This window comes from Lactuca serriola, chromosome 2 (assembly GCF_051521515.1).
Source record: "Lactuca serriola cultivar US96UC23 chromosome 2, Lser_US96UC23_V15, whole genome shotgun sequence".
Classification (NCBI taxonomy): Eukaryota; Viridiplantae; Streptophyta; class Magnoliopsida; order Asterales; family Asteraceae; genus Lactuca; species Lactuca serriola.
Window position 1 is genome coordinate 73,892,574 of NC_136409.1, and position 21,958 is coordinate 73,914,531.

The 21,958-nt window shown below is 40.8% G+C and overlaps 1 protein-coding gene across 2 annotated transcripts; it reads right to left on the reverse strand.

Moving 5' to 3' along the window:
* Positions 1–1,813: 1,813 nt before the first annotated feature.
* Positions 1,814–7,987, reverse strand: LOC145086408 (NAD(H) kinase 1-like). Of its 2 annotated transcripts, none has more exons than XM_079024158.1 (11): positions 7,805–7,987; positions 6,125–6,254; positions 5,905–6,024; positions 4,943–5,142; positions 4,314–4,427; positions 4,086–4,180; positions 3,852–3,958; positions 3,684–3,757; positions 3,417–3,495; positions 2,455–2,762; positions 1,814–2,387 (listed from the first exon to the last, which is right to left on the reverse strand). In XM_079024158.1, the coding sequence occupies exons 1-11, from the start codon at positions 7,835–7,837 to the stop codon at positions 2,079–2,081; spliced, it is 1,569 nt and encodes a 522-aa protein (XP_078880284.1). In that variant the 5' UTR covers positions 7,838–7,987; the 3' UTR covers positions 1,814–2,078. The 2 variants fall into 2 exon arrangements, with proteins under 2 accessions (XP_078880284.1, XP_078880283.1); XM_079024157.1 differs by having other exon boundaries at positions 6,125–6,278.
* Between the last annotated feature and the right edge of the window lie 13,971 nt (positions 7,988–21,958).

Here is a 21,958-nt window from a genome sequence, read left to right on the forward strand (position 1 = left end):
GACAAACAGTTGGGGCGCTACAATACCTAACTCTTTCCAGACCAGACATTACCTTTGTAGTTAAAAAAGTCTGTCAGTTTATGCACTCCCCCACAGAAAATCATTGGTCAGCGGTCAAACGAATTCTTCGGTATCTTCAAGGAACCTCTCATTTCGGCTTGCTGATTTAACAAAAATCAGTCCCTGTCATCCACGCATACACTGATGCCTACAGTCGATCTCTCACAGCCTTTTTCGATGCAGACTGGGTTGGCTCTCTCGATAACCGTCGATCCACAAGGGGATTTGCCATCTACCTTGGATCTAATCTCATTTCGTGGTGTGCTCGTAAACAACGTAGCATCTCTTGGTCATCTACAGAGTCCGAATACAAAGCTTTAGTAGACATGGTTGCTGAGTTAACTTGGCTTGAGGCGCTTCTAAAGGAACTTCGTGTCTCCTTGATATCAGTTCCTATTTTGTGGTGTGATAATTTAGATGCCACCTACCTTTCAGCAAATTTGGTATTTCATGCTCGCACAAAACATGTGGAAATTGATTTTCACTTTGTCAGAGAAAAAGTCGCTCAATGAAAGCTCTCAATACAATTTATCAAGACAGATGATCAAATTGTTGATGTGTTCACAAAGCCTCTTTCCTCTCAACGATTTCTACTTCTTAGATCCAAGCTACAGGTCTTACCCCAACCTTAGCTTAACGGGGAATATTAGACAGTGATGGTGTGCTAAATATGTCACTGATTGTAATTATCAATTAGTGTTATTAGACAATTAGTTTACTATAATTAGATTGATTATGACTCTATGTACAGTAAAATATCAATATACAATATACATAATTCTTATACCAAGTTTGTAAGTTGCCAATATCTCATAAAGCTTAAATCTATCCGCAAAATCTTCTTCACTAGTGGCATTATGGCATCCTGTGTGTTGTTAGCATTGAAAAAACAATTAATGCTATATATATGTTAGATGTTAATAACACATTTCTTTACGGCTACTTTACCGCATTATTCTAACAATGTTAATAATAAAGTACGAAACCATGTTTAAGTCTTTGTATATAAAAACATCTTCTTTATTTTTTTTTATCCAAAATAGCAACATACTTACATTTTTACGTAAAATAATAGCAATATGTAACTCAATATAACAACGTACTTACATGTTCATTACACAATAAAAATGGTAAACACCATTCGAACAGACAACGTTATCCTGCATCAAGGCCCACATGGGAGGTCAATAACAGAACATTAACAATATTTTTAGCATGTCAATTTTTAAACACTAGACCTCCTGCGTGAAATTTTGCACCTCAACTAATTTCATTACACATAATACCAACATACTTATAATGTTTGTTTTTTTTACCAATAATAACAATATATAAAAAAACCCCACACCATTATATGAAGCAAATTATTATGGGTAAAAGAACAAAGCACATTACCCATACCATTCTACTAGCAAATTACTATTATAGGTAAAAAAGAGAGTAAATTACACGAATGGCCCCTATGGTTTGGGGTAATTTGCATGCTTGGTCCCTAACTTATTTTTTTAACACGGAAAGTCCCACTGTTTGTTTTTGTTATGCGCTTGGTCCCTACTGTCTTACCTAAAAAGACTTATTTAAATAGGGAAAACTGTGGGGTAGGTAAGGTAGGGTGAGGAGGGTGGGGTTGGGGTGTGTTTATTTAAATAAATTAAAAAATCAAGGGCAAAATAGTCTTTTTAGGTAAGACAAGGACCAAGCGCGTAACAAAAACAAACAGTAAGGACCTTCCGAGTTAAAAAAATAAGTCAGGTAAAAAAGTTACATATCTATTATTGGTAAAGAAACATAACTACATTGTTATTGTCCGTAATTTTCCATACATATTATATTAAGAGTAATATAGTTTTTCTAATTAAACAAATAACAACATAATCAAATTCCTTCCCCCCTTCTCGATATGAATTCCGTCGTCTGGCAACCAAACACACCATGGAATGGAATTTCGGATTCCAATTTTCCGTACTTAACCAAACACGCGATGGAATGGAATCTCGGATTCCAATTTTCCATACTTGTTAAGATTCACGGGGTCCATCAAAAGATTGAGTTCTTCTCAAATTCCAATGAAGACCATCATGGATACTATGCAAGAAATCACTGGTGGAATCGCCTCTACACGCGGTGGGAACTGGCCACGCCGCCATGCTACACACCAGCGCGTCTCCCGGAGCCAATTGTTTCCTGTCCTTACCGTCGAAGGACGCCCATGCATGGCCTCGGCTATTTAAAGGTACTTGAATCCTAAGTGTTACATGTTCGGGTAGTATTAGAGGTCGGAATGATAACGAGTGTGGACAAATCGGTGTGAATAGAATCCCTGGAACCTGTATAAACATAAGGGTAAACTCGTCATTTCATTAAAAAAAATGTCAATGAGCAACGGCAACATACTTGTGGATGGACCATTGAGCCTCCGGCTGCAAGGGAGTATGCGGTGCTTCCGGATGTTGTTGATAAGATCAAGCCGTCTCCTTGAACCGTTGTGACAAATGAGTTGTCAGAGTAACATTCAAGATTTGTAAGGAATGAGGAAATCCCACGATCAATTGTCACCTCATTTAGCACAAGTATCGGCCCTTCATTTTCATTTTCATTTTCACTTCCTTCTCGAATCACATGGCACTGTAAACGGTGTCTTAGTGTGATACTGATTGGGCCTTCTAGTATTGATTTTAGGCATTCTTTGTAGCGTTCACTATCTAATTATGGTTAAAGTTAAAGATCACTTACTTACTTATCATCACATGCTAAGGGCATTTACGTCTTTTGCACATACAAGGGGAATCGAGACGGAAGGGACTCCTAGTACTTCCTTTCTTGGAGGGCATTTAAGTCTTTTTCCACAGATTTTGGGTGGGACAATAAACTATTCACATTAGTCTCACTCCAAGATGAGGGCATTCACGTCTTTTGCACATTTGATAAATCACATGTTACATTCTTTTGGATGGGACAAAAAAATTGTTTTTTTTGTCCTATTGACATCAGTACCCGTTTGAGTCCTTTATAGGGTTATTTTGAATGACGAGGATGAGGAGGGCATTCACGTCTTTTTGCACAGACGAGAATCATGTTCCACCAATTTTTATACTTTTGACATTGGTCCCGGTCTACAAGGCCGTCATTCTTTCTTGAATTATTTTGGGTTATGAGAATGAGGGGTATTCCCGTCTTTTGCACAACATCATTTCCACCTTTTTGGGTGTGACAAAGATTGCAAATTTTGTCCCATTGACAACAGTTCAAGTAGTACAGATGTCATTTTTATTTTATAGGGCTATTTTTGGCAATGAGGATGAGAAGGGCATTCATGTCTTTTTGCACAGACAAGAGATATGAACAGAAAAGGATACAAAATGGAGTCATGAAACCCAAGGAACCCAAAGAAAATGGAACAATTGGAGGAACAGGTCCTTTGAACTTTGATGCAGCCTACAAAAAAAAAAGGTAAAGATACTGAACAAACTCATCCACATTTAGGGTTTCAAACAACATAACTTACTAAAAATAAAATAAAAATTAAAAAAATATATAGTTTAATAAGATCATTTTATTCCAAAAGTAATATAATAATAATAATAATAATAATAATAATAATAATAATAATAATAATAATATACCCAAAGCACTGTCCCATCTCCTCCAAGAGTTACTACAAGATCAACTACCTCATGCAAACGCCACATCTCCTTATCTGTAAAGTCATAACACAAAATAAAATTTCCAACTTATTTCAACCTTCAAAATAAAATTTATGAATCTATAAAATATAGATGAAATTGACTCACCATCTATCCATGATTGTGCAAAGTTGAAGTATGAGGATTCTTCTAGAAGTTCATTCCTTACTCGTGGTTCAACAAATATATTCATACTTCTCTTTTCCTTCAACCAACTGGAAAATTCAAATGATCACCAAATATATTCATACTTCTCTTGTTACATACTTTAACAGAAATCTTTGACTAATAACCATATGCCAAAAATACCCTTTAAGAAGACAATTGAAGTCATAATAATACCTGACCATTTCTGCACAAAGGATTTTGACTGAAGTTGAATTTGGTTTTGTCAAGATAAGCACAGTTTGAGGAGGAGTTTCCCACTTCAAAGAAATCTGGATTATAAAATGTAAACAATATAATGTGTCTCATCATATTCTTCATGAATATATAAACAATGACTAATATAGTATAGGGTAAAATGCAAGAAATATATAAACATATTTTCATAATTAAATGAAAATATACCTGTTTACTGCTACGTTCTGCTGTGGTTATATTTCCCTTCTCAAAGGAGACAATGTCATGTTTATGTTGATCATCTTTTTTACTTTTGCTACACCATTTTAGTTTAAAAGATGCCTGAATCAGAAAAGATGCTATTAATAGGTTAAAAATAGAAATGATGAATAAAAAGAAGGTTGCAGGAAATTGAGGGAACTGGTTATTGAACACTAACTCTGAAAAGAGGGGTAAAATGGTCATTTATGGTCATTCAGATGGTTCGTTCCGGACAAAAAAGGAACAACTTTTTTCATTTTTACTACTTACTTCATACCGACCTCATTTATCTCAACAAATGCATCATAAAACCAATATGAGTTGAGTCCTGATTATGGTGTATCATTAGATAAGTTAAGTGCCTAAGTTAGGTAACTAATGAGACATAAAACTGATGAAATGACTAAAATGCCCTTATGGGAAGCATCAGAAGAAGATTAAGTATGACTTTTCTCATTGGACCAGGATCAATACTAGAACATTGATCAAAAACTTAAAGTCATATTTTCAAAGCCTACTTAAGAGCTAACAACTCCCTAAAATCTAGGGTTTCTTTAAGTTTATTTGTTGAAATGACTAAAATGCCCTTATAGTACCTTACGAGTAATTTTGCTGTGAATATTAGGGTAAGAGTCGGGTCCCCTATCCCTAAGAACCTCATGAGAGCAAATCCCATTTTCCCCACAACACCTTTGAGATTTTTCACCAGTTTCAGGTTCAATTGCAAGGTGCTCAATAGAGTCTGAGCCTCCTACTTTTTGCTCAAAGTTTCCAGGATTCTCAGCAAATGTTGGACCTAAAATGAGAGAAAAAAATGGTTTTGTGAATATATATTTCGATTACTAAGAAAATAATAAGTCAAAAAAACTATAGGTGTTCCAAATAAGATGCTAGTAAAGCTTTGCCATAAATAATGTTAAGATGTCATGATATACAGATCGAATGCAAAATTCAATAAGTTGCACATAATAACATGTTTAAAATAGTGTTGTTGACTTTTTTTCATGGATATTCTTTTGATCTTATAGAAGTTCCAAATAATATGTTTAAAATAGTGTTCACATAGGAGTTCCGAGATACTAGTAAAGCTTTACCACAATGATAATTGTTTGAGTAAATTACAAAAAATGGTCCCTGAGCTTTCGGACTTTACCATGTTTAGACCAAAATTGAAACATTTTTCAACTTTGGTTCTTATTTCAAGGTTTCACATTGATCTTGGAACCTTGTTTTAAGGACCCAAATGAAAAAGGTTTCAATTTTGGACTAAACATGGTAAAAACAAGAAAGCACAGGGACCATTTTTGTAACTTATTCTATGTTCTGTTTGGTAAAGCCCAAATTTTATATCTACCCTTTTTTCACGGATATTTTTACGAAGCGAATTAAAAAATCTATCCAATTATAGCAATGTCATCCCATAACTAAATAAAGAAAGCAAGATGTCATAATAAACAAATAAATGAACTCAAGTTGCTATTTTTTTGGATTTAATTAACCCTATCTATTTTGAATGTTAGGCATTAGTGAATTTCAAAGTGGTGCTTATGTGTCACACCTTTTGTTTCCAATTGCAGATTCTTTTCTCTTTCCAATTCATATTTCTGTTTCCATTCTGTAGCCTCAGCTTGAGCAGCAGCTTTAGCTTCTGCTGCTTCTCTTAAGACCTTGCCAACAGCTTATGAATGACATAAACCACAAGGATCAGACACGAACCTTATTCTTTACAAAAGCATCCTACTTTTATTTCACCTAAATGAAAGCAATCATATTCATACTTCTCATGGCTTCTGAAAACTCCACAAGCTGATCTTCAATCCCATCAACAAGTGGAAGTGGCTGATCAACAATTTCTTTTATAGCTTTCTCTAAGTTTCCAAGAGGAAGGAAATCATTTACACCATTCTCCTGTGCAATATTATGTGCATTCCCCTATTCAAAATTGAATGGAAATTTGGAAGATAGTAAGTAGAAAAGAGGGAGAAGGGCTCTACAAAAGTTAAAAGGCAACAAATAGCAACATAATTTCAGTTATTTGTTTAGTATAGCATCCTACTTCTATTTCTTCCAATTGCAGCATTGTATTTGAAAAATATACTTGATTATAACAATGTCATCCAAATACAAAGCAACTTTTACTAATATAATTATGTGGAATTTTCAAAGTATGGTGTTCTAATAAGAAAATCTTGGAAGTACAATGTCTTCATAAGAAGAAAAGTGGAAGCAGAATGTTGTGATAGAAAGAAATGAAAGTTAAGATGAAATCATAGCAAATAAAAGAAAGTATGTTACTATTTCTTGCATTTAGCCTTTAGTAAAATACACCCAATTTTAATGCTTTGAACTCTCAAGATACCCACTTTATTGCTTCAAATAAAACACATACAAGTGGTTCATATAGGTGAAACTCCCAAGATTCCCATTTTATTGCTACAAACCCCATAGATCATTAATTGAATAGATGACCTCCAATTCAATAATGAAAAAATAGGAGAATCTTGTGGATCACAATCAATAACATCATGATGATGATGATGTAATGACAAAATGGACAAGTAAGTAACCCTAGCTTGAATATTTTCAAGAAAAAATTAAAATGTTGTAATCTTAAGGAAACATCCCAAAATGGATATGAGTGAAACTGTTTGTACTAAAATGTTATTTTCAAATTACTTCATCAATCTCCAATATTATTATTATTACTACTTACTTCAATGTTGCATCCGAATCTATTACATGGAATAAGAAGTAATATCTTCTTTGTTAGTAAGGCTGATTTGTTTGTAGGATAAAGATTGTATATTCATGTAAGTTAGGATAGAGAGTTCATGTAGAATAGGAACTTAGTGATCATATTTTTCTGATTTCATGTATGGCACTGTATATATTTAGTAAGTAAATTTTGGGGAATGCTTCAAAGAAATTTGAAATAAATATTAAGCTCAGAAAACAAAACATAGGTAGGGTAATCTTGATGTCATTGTATGTTATACTGCCCTTAAAACTACTATGGCAGGAAATGGATTTGTTTTATGTAGCTCAACAGGAAGAATTGATAATCAAAAGTTATATACAAGATACTACCTTCATAGAAAACTAGATAAAAGAAACTCAATATCTAATGTCTCATTTATGTAAAATCTTAGTGGATGACATTGTTCCTAATCATCCTCAAGTTAGAAGCAATGTTGACAAATAATCATTTTATCTTGTTCCAAATATCAAGTACAAAAGATAACCATTACATGATATTCGAGTCCAGGAATAAACTTCAAAAAGCAACAAACATCTATAGTAGGCAGCTCTGAACAATTCTAATCAGAATAAAAGCAGAAAACACATAACCCTAACTAACAAATCACCAATATATCAATCAGAAATGATTCAAGTTGAAATCATCTGATTTAACACCAAAATTGAAGATTGAAGAAAGATAGATATATCGTAGACAAAACCTGTACTGTAGAGTTAACATTCGAACGCTTCATGGCTGTTTCTGTTTGATCGAGAGAGAATTGCGACCGAAAGTGATATAGTTAGAGTGCCTTTCTCGGAGATTCGAGACAACCCAGTCGCGATTTACATTGAATGGAGTTAATAGAAGTGTTATTCGGAATTCTCAATCAGCTCAACTTTTTTAAAGCAACATTGTAATTGGTCACGTAATCACGTGGGTGGTTGTGGGTCAAGAGACGGAAAAGTTGTTTGGAAACGAGATGGGGCAAGTTGATTTCTCGGGTTCTAAATTAAACACAAATTTTCAATTTTTCAAAACATAATTGTGATACTGTAAAGTCTCAATATTTTCATCGACTTAACAAGAAAATCCTAAGTTTTATTTTTTTGACAGTAAAGTCCAAATTACCAACAATTTTTAACACTTTTACCATTTATTTTTTTGCCAGTAAAATCTGAATTCCAATGAAGTACAACAATAGGTTGAATCAAAACTAGGTTTGTTTGATAGTTGTTGTCCGACAAAATGTTATTTAGAAAAGTGTTATATGAAAAAGTTTTCTAACTGAGAAAACATCTAACTTTACTGAATGATGAAAAATGATAATGTTATCTTGCCGTTCAATATTATAATGGATAAAATTGCTGAATAATTATAAAAACATACAACTTATTATATAAAAACAAAATTACAGGATAATCATTAACAAATTCAAATACAAATTGTCATACAAAATAACTAAAAGTAAATCAATTAAAATCCAAATATAATGTTGATTAGGTTGTTTTTATTTTTTTGTTTTCAAGTTGATGTTATATTGTTATTTTTTATATCTATTTTAATTTTTTATAATCCAATATGTGATTCTGGACCTGGTTTATAATATTATCTTGTCGTTCAATATTATAATAGATAAAATTGTTGAATAATTATAAAAACATACAACTTATCATATAAAAACAAAATTACAGGATAATCATTAACAAATTCAAATACAAATTGTCATACAAAATAACTAAAAGTAAATCAATTAAAATCCAAATATAATGTTGATTAGGTTGTTTTTAGTTTTTTGTTCTCAAGTTGATGTTATGTTGTTATTCTTTATATCCATTTTAATTTTTTATAATCCAATATGTGATTCTGGACCCGGTTTATGTGTGATAGTGGTGGGATAACTATGATTTTTTTTATAATAAATTAGGATGATGGTGGTCTTCTTCCAAAAAAATATGAATTAATCCAATAAAAATAAATTAAAAAATAACTAAAACAAATTAATAATCCAATAAATTAATATTTATTAATATATAAATATTATATATTATATATAATATTTATTAATATATAATAATCCAAATAAAAAGAATTAATCCATAAAATAGAAATTAAAAAATATATTAAAAGAAATTAATAATTCAATAAAATAATATTTATTAATATATAATAATCCATTAAAAAATAATAATCCAATAAAAAAGAAATTAAAAAATTATTTAAAATAAATTAATAATCCAAGAAAAAAAAGTAAGGTTTGGGGCATAATTGTCTTTTCAGCCCATTCAGTCAGAAAAATATGATATTCGAGTGAGGGAATGCTCCCAACATTCTCTTTCTTTCTGTTATTTGTCATTTTTTTTACTAGCCTTTCCAACGGTTAGTTTTTTTTAATTTAACAACGGCTACCACACACACACACACACACACACACACACACACACACACACATATATATATATATATATATATATATATATATATATATATGTCTTTTACCACTTTAAACAACTATAATTCCTCACTATTATCAACTTCAAATTCACACATTTTTCTATCAGTTTCTCTCTATTCTCTTAAAAAAATGAATCCCAACAATCCAACCCTAAAGTCCGATAGAAGAAAAAAAAAATCAATGTTTCAAATTCAAGCAACACAACTCGAAACATTTTCATCATCAATCCATCTCAATGGGTTTATCGTCTCTAACTTGATGCCCTCATTTAATCTCCTCCACAATTCCAATACCAAAAGGGCAATACTACCCTATGCAAGTGCCAAATGTTACTCCACATATGTTCACAAACTTTGTTGTTTTTCCTAATCAACTTTCACCAAATCAACCCCCTAAGCCAAAGGTCACTCCATCAATCTCAAATCCAAAGCCAAACACCATCCTTTCACTCTCAACCACAATACCAAAGCCTCGATGAGTCAGAGGACAAAATTGTAAAAGAAACTCAACCCATACCACCCTCACCGTGCTGAAGAGGAAAACAACTGGTGCAAGAGACTACAAGACAGAAGCCGCCATTATGGATTCCCGAAGAAGAACTAGTGTTGACAAAAGCTAGGGTTGACATTTCAGAGGATTCAACAAAGGGAAACGCAGAAAATGCACAAATGGGAGTTCATTTTTGGATTCGCATTCTTGAGAGATTCCGCAAGGAGTTGGTTAAAGAAGATGAAGAGTATCATACTAAACACCAAATGAATTCAAAGTTTCGAGAAATAGCAAAAGTCGTCTAAAAATGAACGAGTTGTATAACAACCTAAAAACTCAAAGAAAGAGCGGTCAAGGAGATGAAGAAATTCTTCAAGAGACTTTGCATTTATTCGTGAGGGAACAGGAAAAGCATTCAAGTCGCACGACTGTTGAAAATTGTTAGTTCATAGCCCAAGGTGGAAAAAATACAAACAAGATTTTATACTAAGTGAAGAAGGCCAATGAAAAAGAACATGTAACACCGGAGTCCTGGTACACTTTTAAACTGTTGAGTAATTATTTTGTAAGGGCTACTCGACGAGTTGGTAGCCCTAACTCGTCAAGTAGAGACCCGTCTAGACGCAGGGTTTATGTGACCTACTCGACGAGTCAGGAGCCTCAACTCGACGAGTAGGGCTGCCTGATGGAAACCCTAAGTGTAAGGTTTTGGCCCTCTATTTAAGGGGACATAGCGCCTCTGTGGCCTCCCTTATCATCTCCGAACGTCCAGAAAATCCTAAACCACCATTGTTGAGCTTTGGGAGTGTCTAAGTGCTATTTTGAGGAATATTTATACACTTTTGAAGCTTGTGGAAGAAGGAGAAGATAAAGGGCTCAAGAGGGAAGGAGTAGATCCAGAAGCTACACTTCAATTGTTGTACTTCTTGGTAATCAAGTCTCTAACTTGATCATTCCTTTCCTAGATCTATCTAGGTCCCTTTTATGAGGGTTTTGATTCAAGAACCTTGGCCTTTGGGATTTGGACGCCCCAAGTGACTTATACTTTAGATCTGGGGTCTAGGAGGGGTTCCATGGCATAAAGTGCAAACTTTATCACCATGGAAGCCCCATGCAAGCTTTTAAGCATTTATATGGCATTTTTAGCCAAAAAGGCCATGCATGGGGAAAAAGCTTAGAACTTTACGTGTTATATCAACCCCAGGAGACCGGATCTATGTTCTAGATGCATTAAGCCTAACTGAAATAGACCTGGTAAACTTGGGCTTTGAGGGACTCGCCGAGTTGCTAATAGGACTCGGTGAGTCGGGTCGTAGTTTTCCCCAAACGACTTTTAGAAATGATCTTTGGTTGAGTTGAGGGAAAACTCAACATGTTAGGGGGTTTGTTGTGGACTTGAAGATCAAAGGACCCGACGAGTTCAAGGAAGAACTCAGCAAGTTCAAGGCAATGTACCAACCACATGAAGACGGACTCGACGAGTTCATGGAGAACTCAGCGAGTCATAGACTAAACACCTTCATACGGATAAAGATGAACTCGACGAGTCAAGGATGAACTCGACGTTGAAGAAGGTCCCAATAACTGTTGAAGGCGAACTCGTAGATCTCTTGCTAGACTTGACGAGTAGGGAAGGGGTTGTGGCATTTTGTGGACGTGGGGACTCGGCGAGTTGGTGGACCAAATCGGCGAGTCTAGTCAACCAGATGTTGACTTCGACCAAAGTTGACTTTAACCAGGGTTTTGGACCTTGAATTTTATTGGGACTTGAGTTGACCCTTGTAAGGGGTTAAGAGTATGAAATGGTGATGTAGAAAGAATGTTGTATAGTGATTGAGGAGTCGAGAAGAGTTGATTTCCACATCGAGGACAGTGCAGACATTCACGACATCGAGGTGAGTTACCTTCCAGTAGAAGTGGGTCTAAGGCACCAAGGTCGGTCCATTAGTAGTTTATTAGAGTGAGATGATTGTCTTTGTGATAATTATCTGGTTTGATACTACCTGGTATGATTATGTACTAGTATGATATATTATTTGTGATAATGATAGTAGCAGGGGAATAGTCCCCCTGTTCGGTCGCTAGGATCGAAGGCTAGGTCAGGCTCCCCAGGTATGTCTGGCAGTATGATTATGATATGTTGTTGTATGGTAGTAATAAGGGTGAAATAGTCACCGTTGCCGGTTGAGATAGACTGGAGGGTAGGTTGGCACCCCAGAATGGCTTGACATGGGTAGGTCAGCACGCCAGAATGGCTTGACATGGGTAGGTCAGCACCCCAGAATGGCTTGACACGGGTAGGTCAACACCCCAGAATGGTTGGACATGGGTAGGTCAGCACCCTAGAATTGCCCGGCAGTATGTATGATTGTATGGTATGCAGTATCATAAGGGAACTCACTATGCTTTATGCTTACGGTTTTCAGTTTTGGTTTTAAGTACCTCTTCGTCGAAGGGGAAGGAGCCGACAGGGTAGCAGCACATCGCACACACACATGATTCTGATTTTGAGATTTTTGGGACTGTACTTGTAACATCCCGGAATCGCAAGAGTAGAGTTGAAGGGCTAAAAGTGTAAGTTTTAGAGGGTGACTCGGCGAGTCCATGGATAGACTCGGCGAGTCAGGTCGCGACTATGGTCGCGTATCAAGTGGCCTACTCGGCGAGTCCAAAGATGGACTCGGCGAGTAGGTGCTGTATGGAGAAAACCCTAATTTTCGGGGTTGAGCCCTATATAAAGAGCATTATAACCCTCCACAGCCTCCCTTATTTCCCCCTTGAGTTCCAGAAACCCTAAATTCGTAGAGAGTCCATTTGTGGAGCAAATTAGAGCTTGGAGAGGTGTTGTTTGAAGAGATCTTGAAGGAGAAGTGGCTTGGATCAAAGGGCTTTGCTTGGATTCGAGTTTGGTTGCTATTGAGGTACCTTTTGGAGGTAACACTTCCGTTCCTTGGCTGTATCTTCCTAGTTTCTTCATTTTGGGTTGTGTGACATTTTGATGTTGGAGGATGGATCTGAGGTTGCTACCTCAGATCTGGAGTGGAGAAGACCTTAAGAGCATTAAAGCCCCTGTTCTTGTGTTGTTAATGAAGCTTCCATGTCCCAAACCTTGGTTCTAAGGTGAATAAGGCTTAGATCTCTTTAGATTCACGTAAAGTTTGCCACTTTACATGATGGATGGATTGTAGGAGGTTGGATCTATGTTTTGGATCATTTGCATGGCCTGAGATGCTTCTGTATGGATTCAAACCGGTGGTACTCGACGAGTCACATGGGTGGACTCGACGAGTTGCTTGAAGATGGCCTGGAACTCGACGAGTTGGAAGAACAACTCGGCGAGTAGGTTGAAGATAGCCTTGGACTCGACGAGTCCATTTGGACTCGGCGAGTCTTGTCGAGGAAGTCCCAATATTTCTGGTTGAGTCAATGAATCGGTGAGTCAAGGGATGACTCGGTGAGTTGGGTGCGAGTGGACTCAGAGTTGTTGGACTCGACGAGTCTTGGGGTGACTCGGCGAGTTGGGTCGCTGATTGAAGGATGTTCTGAGCATATGGACTCGGCGAGTCATCGGGTTGACTCGGCGAGTAGGGTCTGTCAGGGGTTGACTTTGACTTGTCCAAAGTTGACCAATTGTCTTCCAGGGGTATTTTGGTAATTAAGAGTATTGATTGAGTTGTATGTTTTGATGTTCAGTGGAGGAGTTAGTGTCAGAGTTCGGAGCAGCGGGATCTTATCTTTTCAGCCGACAGTTTCGAGGTGAGTTATCCTCACTATATCAACAGGGTCTAAGGCACCAAGGCCGGCCCTTTATTGTATTGAGATTCGGTTATGGCTATTATGTTATTGTTTGATGTGTCTGCATCCTGGTAGCTAGGATGGTACATGCTAGGAGACCTTGTTAAGGTCAGTTTCCCGATATACAGAGTGATGCTATGCTAGTGACCGGTTAGGTCGGTAACCCGGTTAGGGTAATGATATGCTATGTGATCTGCTTGCTCGGTTTGTTGACTATGACTGTTATATGAATGTATGTTTTGTGCACATGGTTGTTTGGACTGGAGATGGGTTGAGGCGGGTCCTGCTTTGTGCTGTAGGCCAAGATACCCAGGGCGGACCGGTTGTTCCGAAGGCCCAGCGAGCGGTCCGGATAGGCTGTAGGCCCCACGAGGGCGGACCAGACGTGCCGAGGCTCGGAGAGTGGACCAGGCCGACTGAAGGCCCGATGCGGGCGGACCAGTCACACTGTAGACTCAGAGAGTGGACCAGGTGGGTTGAAGGCCCGATGCGGGCGGACCAACCCCACTGTAGACTCGAAGGACATGACTAGACCTGGAGGATGGATCAGGTGGACTGAAGGCCCAATACGGCGGACCAGTCACACAGTTGACCCGATATGTATGGCTGTTCTATGTTCTGTTATGTATGTATGTTCTATATGTTTTGGATCGGAAGGTCGCGGCCTGGAAGGGCGTATGCGTGGTTGGTATTTTGGGGGTATCTCACTAAGTTTTCGAGCTTACAGTTGTGGTTTAATGTTTTTCAGGTTCTTCAGGAGACTGTGGCAAGGCGAAGGCGCGATCGTACCGCTCCTCATGATTTTGTAGCAATGTGATTATGGGAATACTCTAATGATTTGTATTGAAAACCTTTTTGTAAACATTTTAATGAAAATCAGATTGTTTTGAAAAATTTAAATTGGTTGTATATTTTTCGGACGTTACAAGTTGGTATCAGAGCCTTGGTTTGGGTGAATTGGAGGAACACTTGTGTGACTCCAGTCTCAAATCGAGGAGGGTTTTCAAAAAGACAATTTAAAATGGTTTTCAAAATAAGTAAAGGAGGATGCGGAGGTACGATCAGCCGGAGCCAGTAAGTAACCCCAAAATACCATACATGACAATTGTTTTATTTATCTTTGATAGAACAGCATGCTAGAGTTAGGCTAGGGATCTTCGGGATTTATTGATGAGTTGCCTGATTTATGATGCCTGCTAGCCTAGGGTTCCTTGTGAGAGATTTCTAGTGTTCCTCTAGTTGTGAGGATAGAGCGTTGTTATGTATGTCGCTAGGGTGTTGTGGGAGTACTTCATACAAATATGGGTTGGTGTGGAAGGTAGTATGGGCCCGTACTACTGAAAGCACGGACTCATACGCGTATCAGGGAAACCATGACCTCTAGGGTTGGGATGAGAGCTAGTTCCCGGGACAGTGGAATAAGTCTGAGATTTGGTGTTTTATTTTCAGTATGGAGATTTCAGGGCACGCTGGGAGTGGATCCGGGTCAGGATCAGGAGCAGGAGAGGGAGTTCCGGGTGGGTCTGTGCAGCCAGAGGTTGTCAGTCAGATGAGTACGCACGAGTTGGATGCGAGGATTCGTGAGATCCTGCATGATGAGGTTGCTGCATTGTTTCGGGCTGAGCTGCCGGAGTTGTTTGGGTCGATCAAGACCGCCATGGTGGAGTATTTTGATGAGCGCTATGCGGCTCTCACGGAGACGGCTGCCGCGGCGGCTACAGCAGCTGTAGCAGCGGCAGGGGGAGGAGCTAGTAGAGGTTTTCAGTATCGGGACTTCGATAATACGAAGCCTCCCACTTTTGATGGAGTTCAGGATCCGATCGTTGCTATGAGATGGTTATCAGATCTGGAGGGATGTTTCTTCACGTGTTCATGCCCTGCTGATCAGAGGGTGAGGTGTGCTCTGAACCTGTTAAGGCTCGGGGCAAAGGATTGGTGGAGATTGACCACGGGGTCGTACTTGGATGCGCAGAGAGCTGCGATTTCATGGGATCGGTTCAGAGAGATGTTCAGCACTCGTTATGTTCCGCAGGTCGAGAGGGAGAGGTTGGCTCAGGAGTTCTTGGAGCTGAAACAGGATTCGGAGTCGGTGACGGAAATCACCAGGATGTTTACTGAGCGGGCGATGTTTTGCCCTGAGTTCGCTTCGGAGCAGGCTCAGATGTCCCGATATCTGAGTATGCTAAAGAGAGACATCAGACAGTTTGTGTCTGCGCAGAGGTGCGAGACTTTGCTGGAGTTGCAGGAGGCCGCCAGGCGGCGTGAGTTAGAGATTGAGTGGCAGATGCGTGAGCTGAGGCAAGCTCCGGTTCAGTCGCAGCCGGCGACAAAACGGTCTAAGACCGTTGATTCCAGGATGGGAGATCAGGGTAGCCACGTCTGTGGAAAGTGTGGAAGGGGTCACGCCGGGGTTTGTCGGGCTGGTGGAGCATGCCACAAGTGCGGAAAGGAGGGACACTATGCGAGGGATTGTCGGCAGTCAGTGTCGGTCCGGGATTTGAGGATATGCTATCATTATCATCAGGTTGGACATTTGAAGGTCAACTGTCCACGGCTTGCTGCAGGACCGGTGCAGGCTCCAGCACCGGCTACGTTGAGGATCACAGGTGGAGGTCAGGGTGGAACGGAGCCCCCAAGTGCTTAGGGTCGTGTTTTACAGCTTGCTGCTACGGGTATGTTCTTTTACTGTTTTTGATTATTTATGATTTGTGGAGTATTGTTATCTGCTAGTTTCGTTGGTTAGTTATGGAATTGCGTTTCAGGTTCTCGTGTGGTATCCGTTGTTCCCGGAGGGTTTGGCGAGTTGCGATCGAGATTTCGTTTTGGCATCCTTTGTTCCCGGACGGATCGATATGGTTATGAATTAGTACGTCGAGCTATCGTTGATTATCTTCGTGAGGATTGGTGGCGGATGCGGCGTTGGTTTGAAGGCCGGGTAGATTCTGCAGTCTGAGGAATGGATATTTGGAGATTGGGTTCCTTGCGAGCGGGTTGTTTAGTGTGGAAACATGATTTTCTATGAAAGTTGTTAGCACTGGTGAGAAACATTTTGCGTGTAAGTGTTGATTTTCTGCAAGGTTGCTTTGGGAGATCGGTGATGGCGACCGGTGATTAAATTGTCAGTATCTTAAGTGGGGGAGAATTGGAGATTCTCCGGATGATCGTTGGGTCTGAGAGGTTGTTTAGCTGCTTGGGGAAATTCAACGATATTTCTATCAGTCGAGATCAGGCTTGTATGGGTGAGTAACAGGTGTGCGGGGCGGAATACAGACCTAGAGCAATTGATTGCGGAAGGCGTGGGAGCAGGCCGGGATCGAGTATGTATGATGGAGATAGAGTTCGGAACCCCTAGAGGGCTAGAACGGTATGCACGGGAGGATTTCCCAAAGAGATAGTTTGGAATGATGAATGTTAGTTGAGCGGTCCGGATAGACTGAAGGCCGGTAGGCGTACCAGTCAGGCCGAAGGCTCGGAGGACGGTCCAGTCAGATTGGCTGAAGGTTCTGAGAGTGGTCCAGATTGGCTGAAGGCCTGGGGAGGCGTTCCAGTCATGCTGAAGACTCTGCGAGTATTGTTGGATCGGTTCGAGGTTATGGGTTGCGTATGTTGCAGTGGGATTACATTGGGAGGTCTAGCCCCGGGTAGCAATTTTGAGCAGTAAAGGTAGTGCATGGGCTTGAAAGTCCTTGCGATGAGAGTCAGCGTAGTGGTGATGCATGGATGTCGGGTACGCTTTAAAGAGGTAGTGTAGCGTGGGATGAGCACTATAGTGCCTGTCATGGTGACTGGGCGGACGAGTGGTTTCCTTGGTAAGGAGAGAGGGAGGAATGAAATTCCAAAAGGGAGAGCAAATTCACGGAAGTGAAAGCGGCAGTGTAGATTTATGATTGGAGTGGTCCGTCGATGGTCTTTGAGTAGTGTGTTGCGGCGGTAGAAGAAAGCTCATTCGACTTGATATGTTGCTCTGGGCGCGAAGGGAATACCGTGGCGTAGAGCCAGGGAGAGGGGTTCGGAATGGATACAGAGAAAGAGTATTGGACTCTCAGTGACATTCTAATCAGGATCTTGGGTATGTATCAGCGGTTCATCCTGGAAGGATGTTTGAGGATATCATCAGTGTATCAGGTTATCCAAACCTGAGGGTGCTAGAGCTAGATCAGCATGTGTGTGTGATTGCGAGAGGAGAACTCGGGGGAGTTGCTCCGGAATGGAAGAATGGGTCTTTCGGCCGACATGGGATGGATAGAGTGGAATTCGGATCGGGGATGCGATGGTTCGTGGCTTTATAGCCATATGAGTCAAGTGAAAGATGAGAATTGGAGCAGTAAGGCATCATGGGTATTTCTCGGTTGTTGAGTGAGGTTATCGGAGGGTACAGCTGGTGCCCGGTTTGAGTAGGTGGTGGGGACACCGTATGGAAGGAGAAAGTGAGCTTCTGGTTTCTATGATTGTACCTTGAGGGACTTGGTTCGGTCAAGGTCAGGTAGCGCGTCGTGGGAAGTAATTTGAAGATGAGATGTTGTAGGCTTCGAGGACAAAGCCTAATTTAAGTGGGGGAGAATTGTAACATCCCGGAATCGCAAGAGTAGAGTTGAAGGGCTAAAAGTGTAAGTTTTAGAGGGTGACTCGGCGAGTCCATGGATAGACTCGGCGAGTCAGGTCGCGACTATGGTCGCGTATCAAGTGGCCTACTCGGCGAGTCCAAAGATGGACTCGGCGAGTAGGTGCTGTATGGAGAAAACCCTAATTTTCGGGGTTGAGCCCTATATAAAGAGCATTATAACCCTCCACAGCCTCCCTTATTTCCCCCTTGAGTTCCAGAAACCCTAAATTCGTAGAGAGTCCATTTGTGGAGCAAATTAGAGCTTGGAGAGGTGTTGTTTGAAGAGATCTTGAAGGAGAAGTGGCTTGGATCAAAGGGATTTGCTTGGATTCGAGTTTGGTTGCTATTGAGGCACCTTTTGGAGGTAACACTTCCGTTCCTTGGCTGTATCTTCCTAGTTTCTTCATTTTGGGTTGTGTGGGGTGCTTGGTTGTGTGACATTTTGATGTTGGAGGATGGATCTGAGGTTGCTACCTCAGATCTGGAGTGGAGAAGACCTTAAGAGCATTAAAGCCCCTGTTCTTGTGTTGTTAACGAAGCTTCCATGTCCCAAACCTTGGTTCTAAGGTGAATAAGGCTTAGATCTCTTTAGATTCACGTAAAGTTTGCCACTTTACGTGATGGATGGATTGTAGGAGGTTGGATCTATGTTTTGGATTATTTGCATGGCCTGAGATGCTTTTGTATGGATTCAGACCGGTGGTGCTCGACGAGTCACATGGGTGGACTCGACGAGTTGCTTGAAGATGGCCTGGAACTCGAAGAGTTGGAAGAACAACTCGGCGAGTAGGTTGAAGATAGCCTTGGACTTGATGAGTCCATTTGGACTCGGCGAGTCTTGTCGAGGAAGTCCCAATATTTCTGGTTGAGTCGATGAATCGGTGAGTCAAGGGATGACTCGGTGAGTTAGGTGCGAGTGGACTCAGAGTTGTTGGACTCGACGAGTCTTGGGGTGACTCGGCGAGTTGGGTCGCTGATTGAAGGATGTTCTGAGTATATGGACTCTGCGAGTCATCGGGTTGACTCGGCGAGTAGGGTCAGTCAGGGGTTGACTTTGACTTGTCCAAAGTTGACCAGTTGTCTTCCATGGGTATTTTGGTAATTAAGAGTATTGATTGAGTTGTATGTTTTGATGTTCAGTGGAGGAGTTAGTGTCAGAGTTCGGAGCAGCGGGATCTTATCTTTTCAGCCGACAGTTTCGAGGTGAGTTATCCTCACTATATCAACAGGGTCTAAGGCACCAAGGCCGGCCCTTTATTGTATTGAGATTCGGTTATGGCTATTATGTTATTGTTTGATGTGTCTGCATCCTGGTAGCTAGGATGGTACATGCTAGGAGACCTTGTTAAGGTCAGTTTCCCGATATACAGAGTGATGCTATGCTAGTGACCGGTTAGGTCGGTAACCCGGTTAGGGTAATGATATGCTATGTGATCTGCTTGCTCGGTTTGTTGACTATGACTGTTATATGAATGTATGTTTTGTGCACATGGTTGTTTGGACTGGAGATGGGTTGAGGCGGGTCCTGCTTTGTGCTGTAGGCCAAGATACCCAGGGCGGACCGGTTGTTCCGAAGGCCCAGCGAGCGGTCCGGATAGGCTGTAGGCCCCACGAGGGCGGACCAGATGTGCCGAGGCTCGGAGAGTGGACAAGGCCGACTGAAGGCCCGATGCGGGCGGACCAGTCACACTGTAGACTCAGAGAGTGGACCAGGTGGGTTGAAGGCCCGATGCGGGCGGACCAACCCCACTGTAGACTCGAAGGACATGACTAGACCTGGAGGATGGATCCGGTGGACTGAAGGCCCGATACGGCGGACCAGTCACACAGTTGACCCGATATGTATGGTTGTTCTATGTTCTGTTATGTATGTATGTTCTATATGTTTTGGACCGGAAGGTCGTAGCCTGGAAGGGCGTATGCGTGGTTGGTATTTTGGGGGTATCTCACTAAGCTTTCGGGCTTACAGTTGTGGTTTAATGTTTTTCAGGTTCTTCAGGAGACTGTGGCAAGGCGAAGGCGCGATCGTACCGCTCCTCATGATTTTGTAGCAATGTGATTCTGGGAATACTCTAATGATTTGTATTGAAAACCTTTTTGTAAACATTTTAATGAAAATCGGATTGTTTTGAAAAATTTAAATTGGTTGTATATTTTTCGGACGTTACAAGTTGGTATCAGAGCCTTGGTTTGGGTGAATTGGAGGAACACTTGTGTGACTCCAGTCTCAAATCGAGGAGGGTTTTCGAAAAGAGAATTTAAAATGGTTTTCAAAATAAGTAAAGGAGGACGCGGAGGTACGATCAGCCGGAGCCAGTAAGTAACCCCAAAATACCATACATGACAATTGTTTTATTTATCTTTGATAGAACAGCATGCTAGAGTTAGGCTAGGGATCTTCGGGATTTATTGATGAGTTGTCTGATTAATGATGCCTGCTAGCCTAGGGTTCCTTGTGAGAGATTTCTAGTGTTCCTCTAGTTGTGAGGATAGAGCGTTGTTATGTATGTCGCTAGGGTGTTGTGGGAGTACTTCATACAAATATGGGTTGGTGTGGAAGGTAGTATGGGCCCGTACTACTGAAAGCACGGACTCATACGCGTATCAGGGAAACCATGACCTCTATGGTTGGGATGAGAGCTGGTTCCCGGGATAGTGGAATATGTTTGAGATTTGGTGTTTTATTTTCAGTATGGAGATTTCAGGGCACGCTGGGAGTGGATCCGGGTCAGGATCAGGAGCAGGAGAGGGAGTTCCGGGTGGGTCTGTGCAGCCAGAGGTTGTCAGTCAGATGAGTACGCACGAGTTGGATGCGAGGATTCGTGAGATCCTGCATGATGAGGTTGCTGCATTGTTTCGGGCTGAGCTGTCGGAGTTGTTTGGGTCGATCAAGACCGCCATGGTGGAGTATTTTGATGAGCGCTATGCGGCTCTCACGGAGACGGCTGCCGCGGCGGCTACAGCAGCTGTAGCAGCGGCAGGGGGAGGAGCTAGTAGAGGTTTTCAGTATCGGGACTTCGAGGTTCTTCCCGGAGGGCTCGAAGGTTCGCTTTTGTTACGGGTTGTTTGAGAGACAAAGCTAGGAATTGGTGGGATTCGGTTGGTGACTCACTGGGAGCCCCAGCCATCGAGGCTATGATTTGGTCGTACTTTGTGACCAGGTTTAGGGATGAGTTTGCGCCAGCTATGCAGCTTCAGCAGCTTGTCGGGGAGTTTCTCGACATGAGACAGACTACTATGACAGTGGCAGAGATCACCGCCAAGTTCCAAGAGAGGGCCTTGTTGGTACCTCAATATGTAGGGGATGAGGAGATTCGGACGACCTGCTATCATGACATGTTGAGGGCTGATATTCGGGAGCATGTCATCCATTCAGCCTGCCCGACCCTAGAGTCCATGATTGTCAGGGCGAGTGAGAGGGAGATTGATTTGGATCACCTCAGGAAGAGGAAGGCAGATACGGATCAGGTTACTGGGGTTTCGCGGAAGAAACCCAAGGGATCCGACACTCGGTCAAAGGGCCAACCGGGTCA

Coding starts and splice junctions, on each gene's coding strand:
- LOC145086408 (XM_079024157.1), bottom strand. CDS start 7,837: ATGAAGCGTTCGAATGTTAACTCTACAGTACAG. Junction 3,959..4,085: donor CTTTGTGCAGAAATGGTCAG/GTATTATTATGA, acceptor TGAATTTTCCAG/TTGGTTGAAGGAAAAGAGAA. Junction 2,763..3,416: donor GGGTTTCATGACTCCATTTT/GTATCCTTTTCT, acceptor AACCATAATTAG/ATAGTGAACGCTACAAAGAA.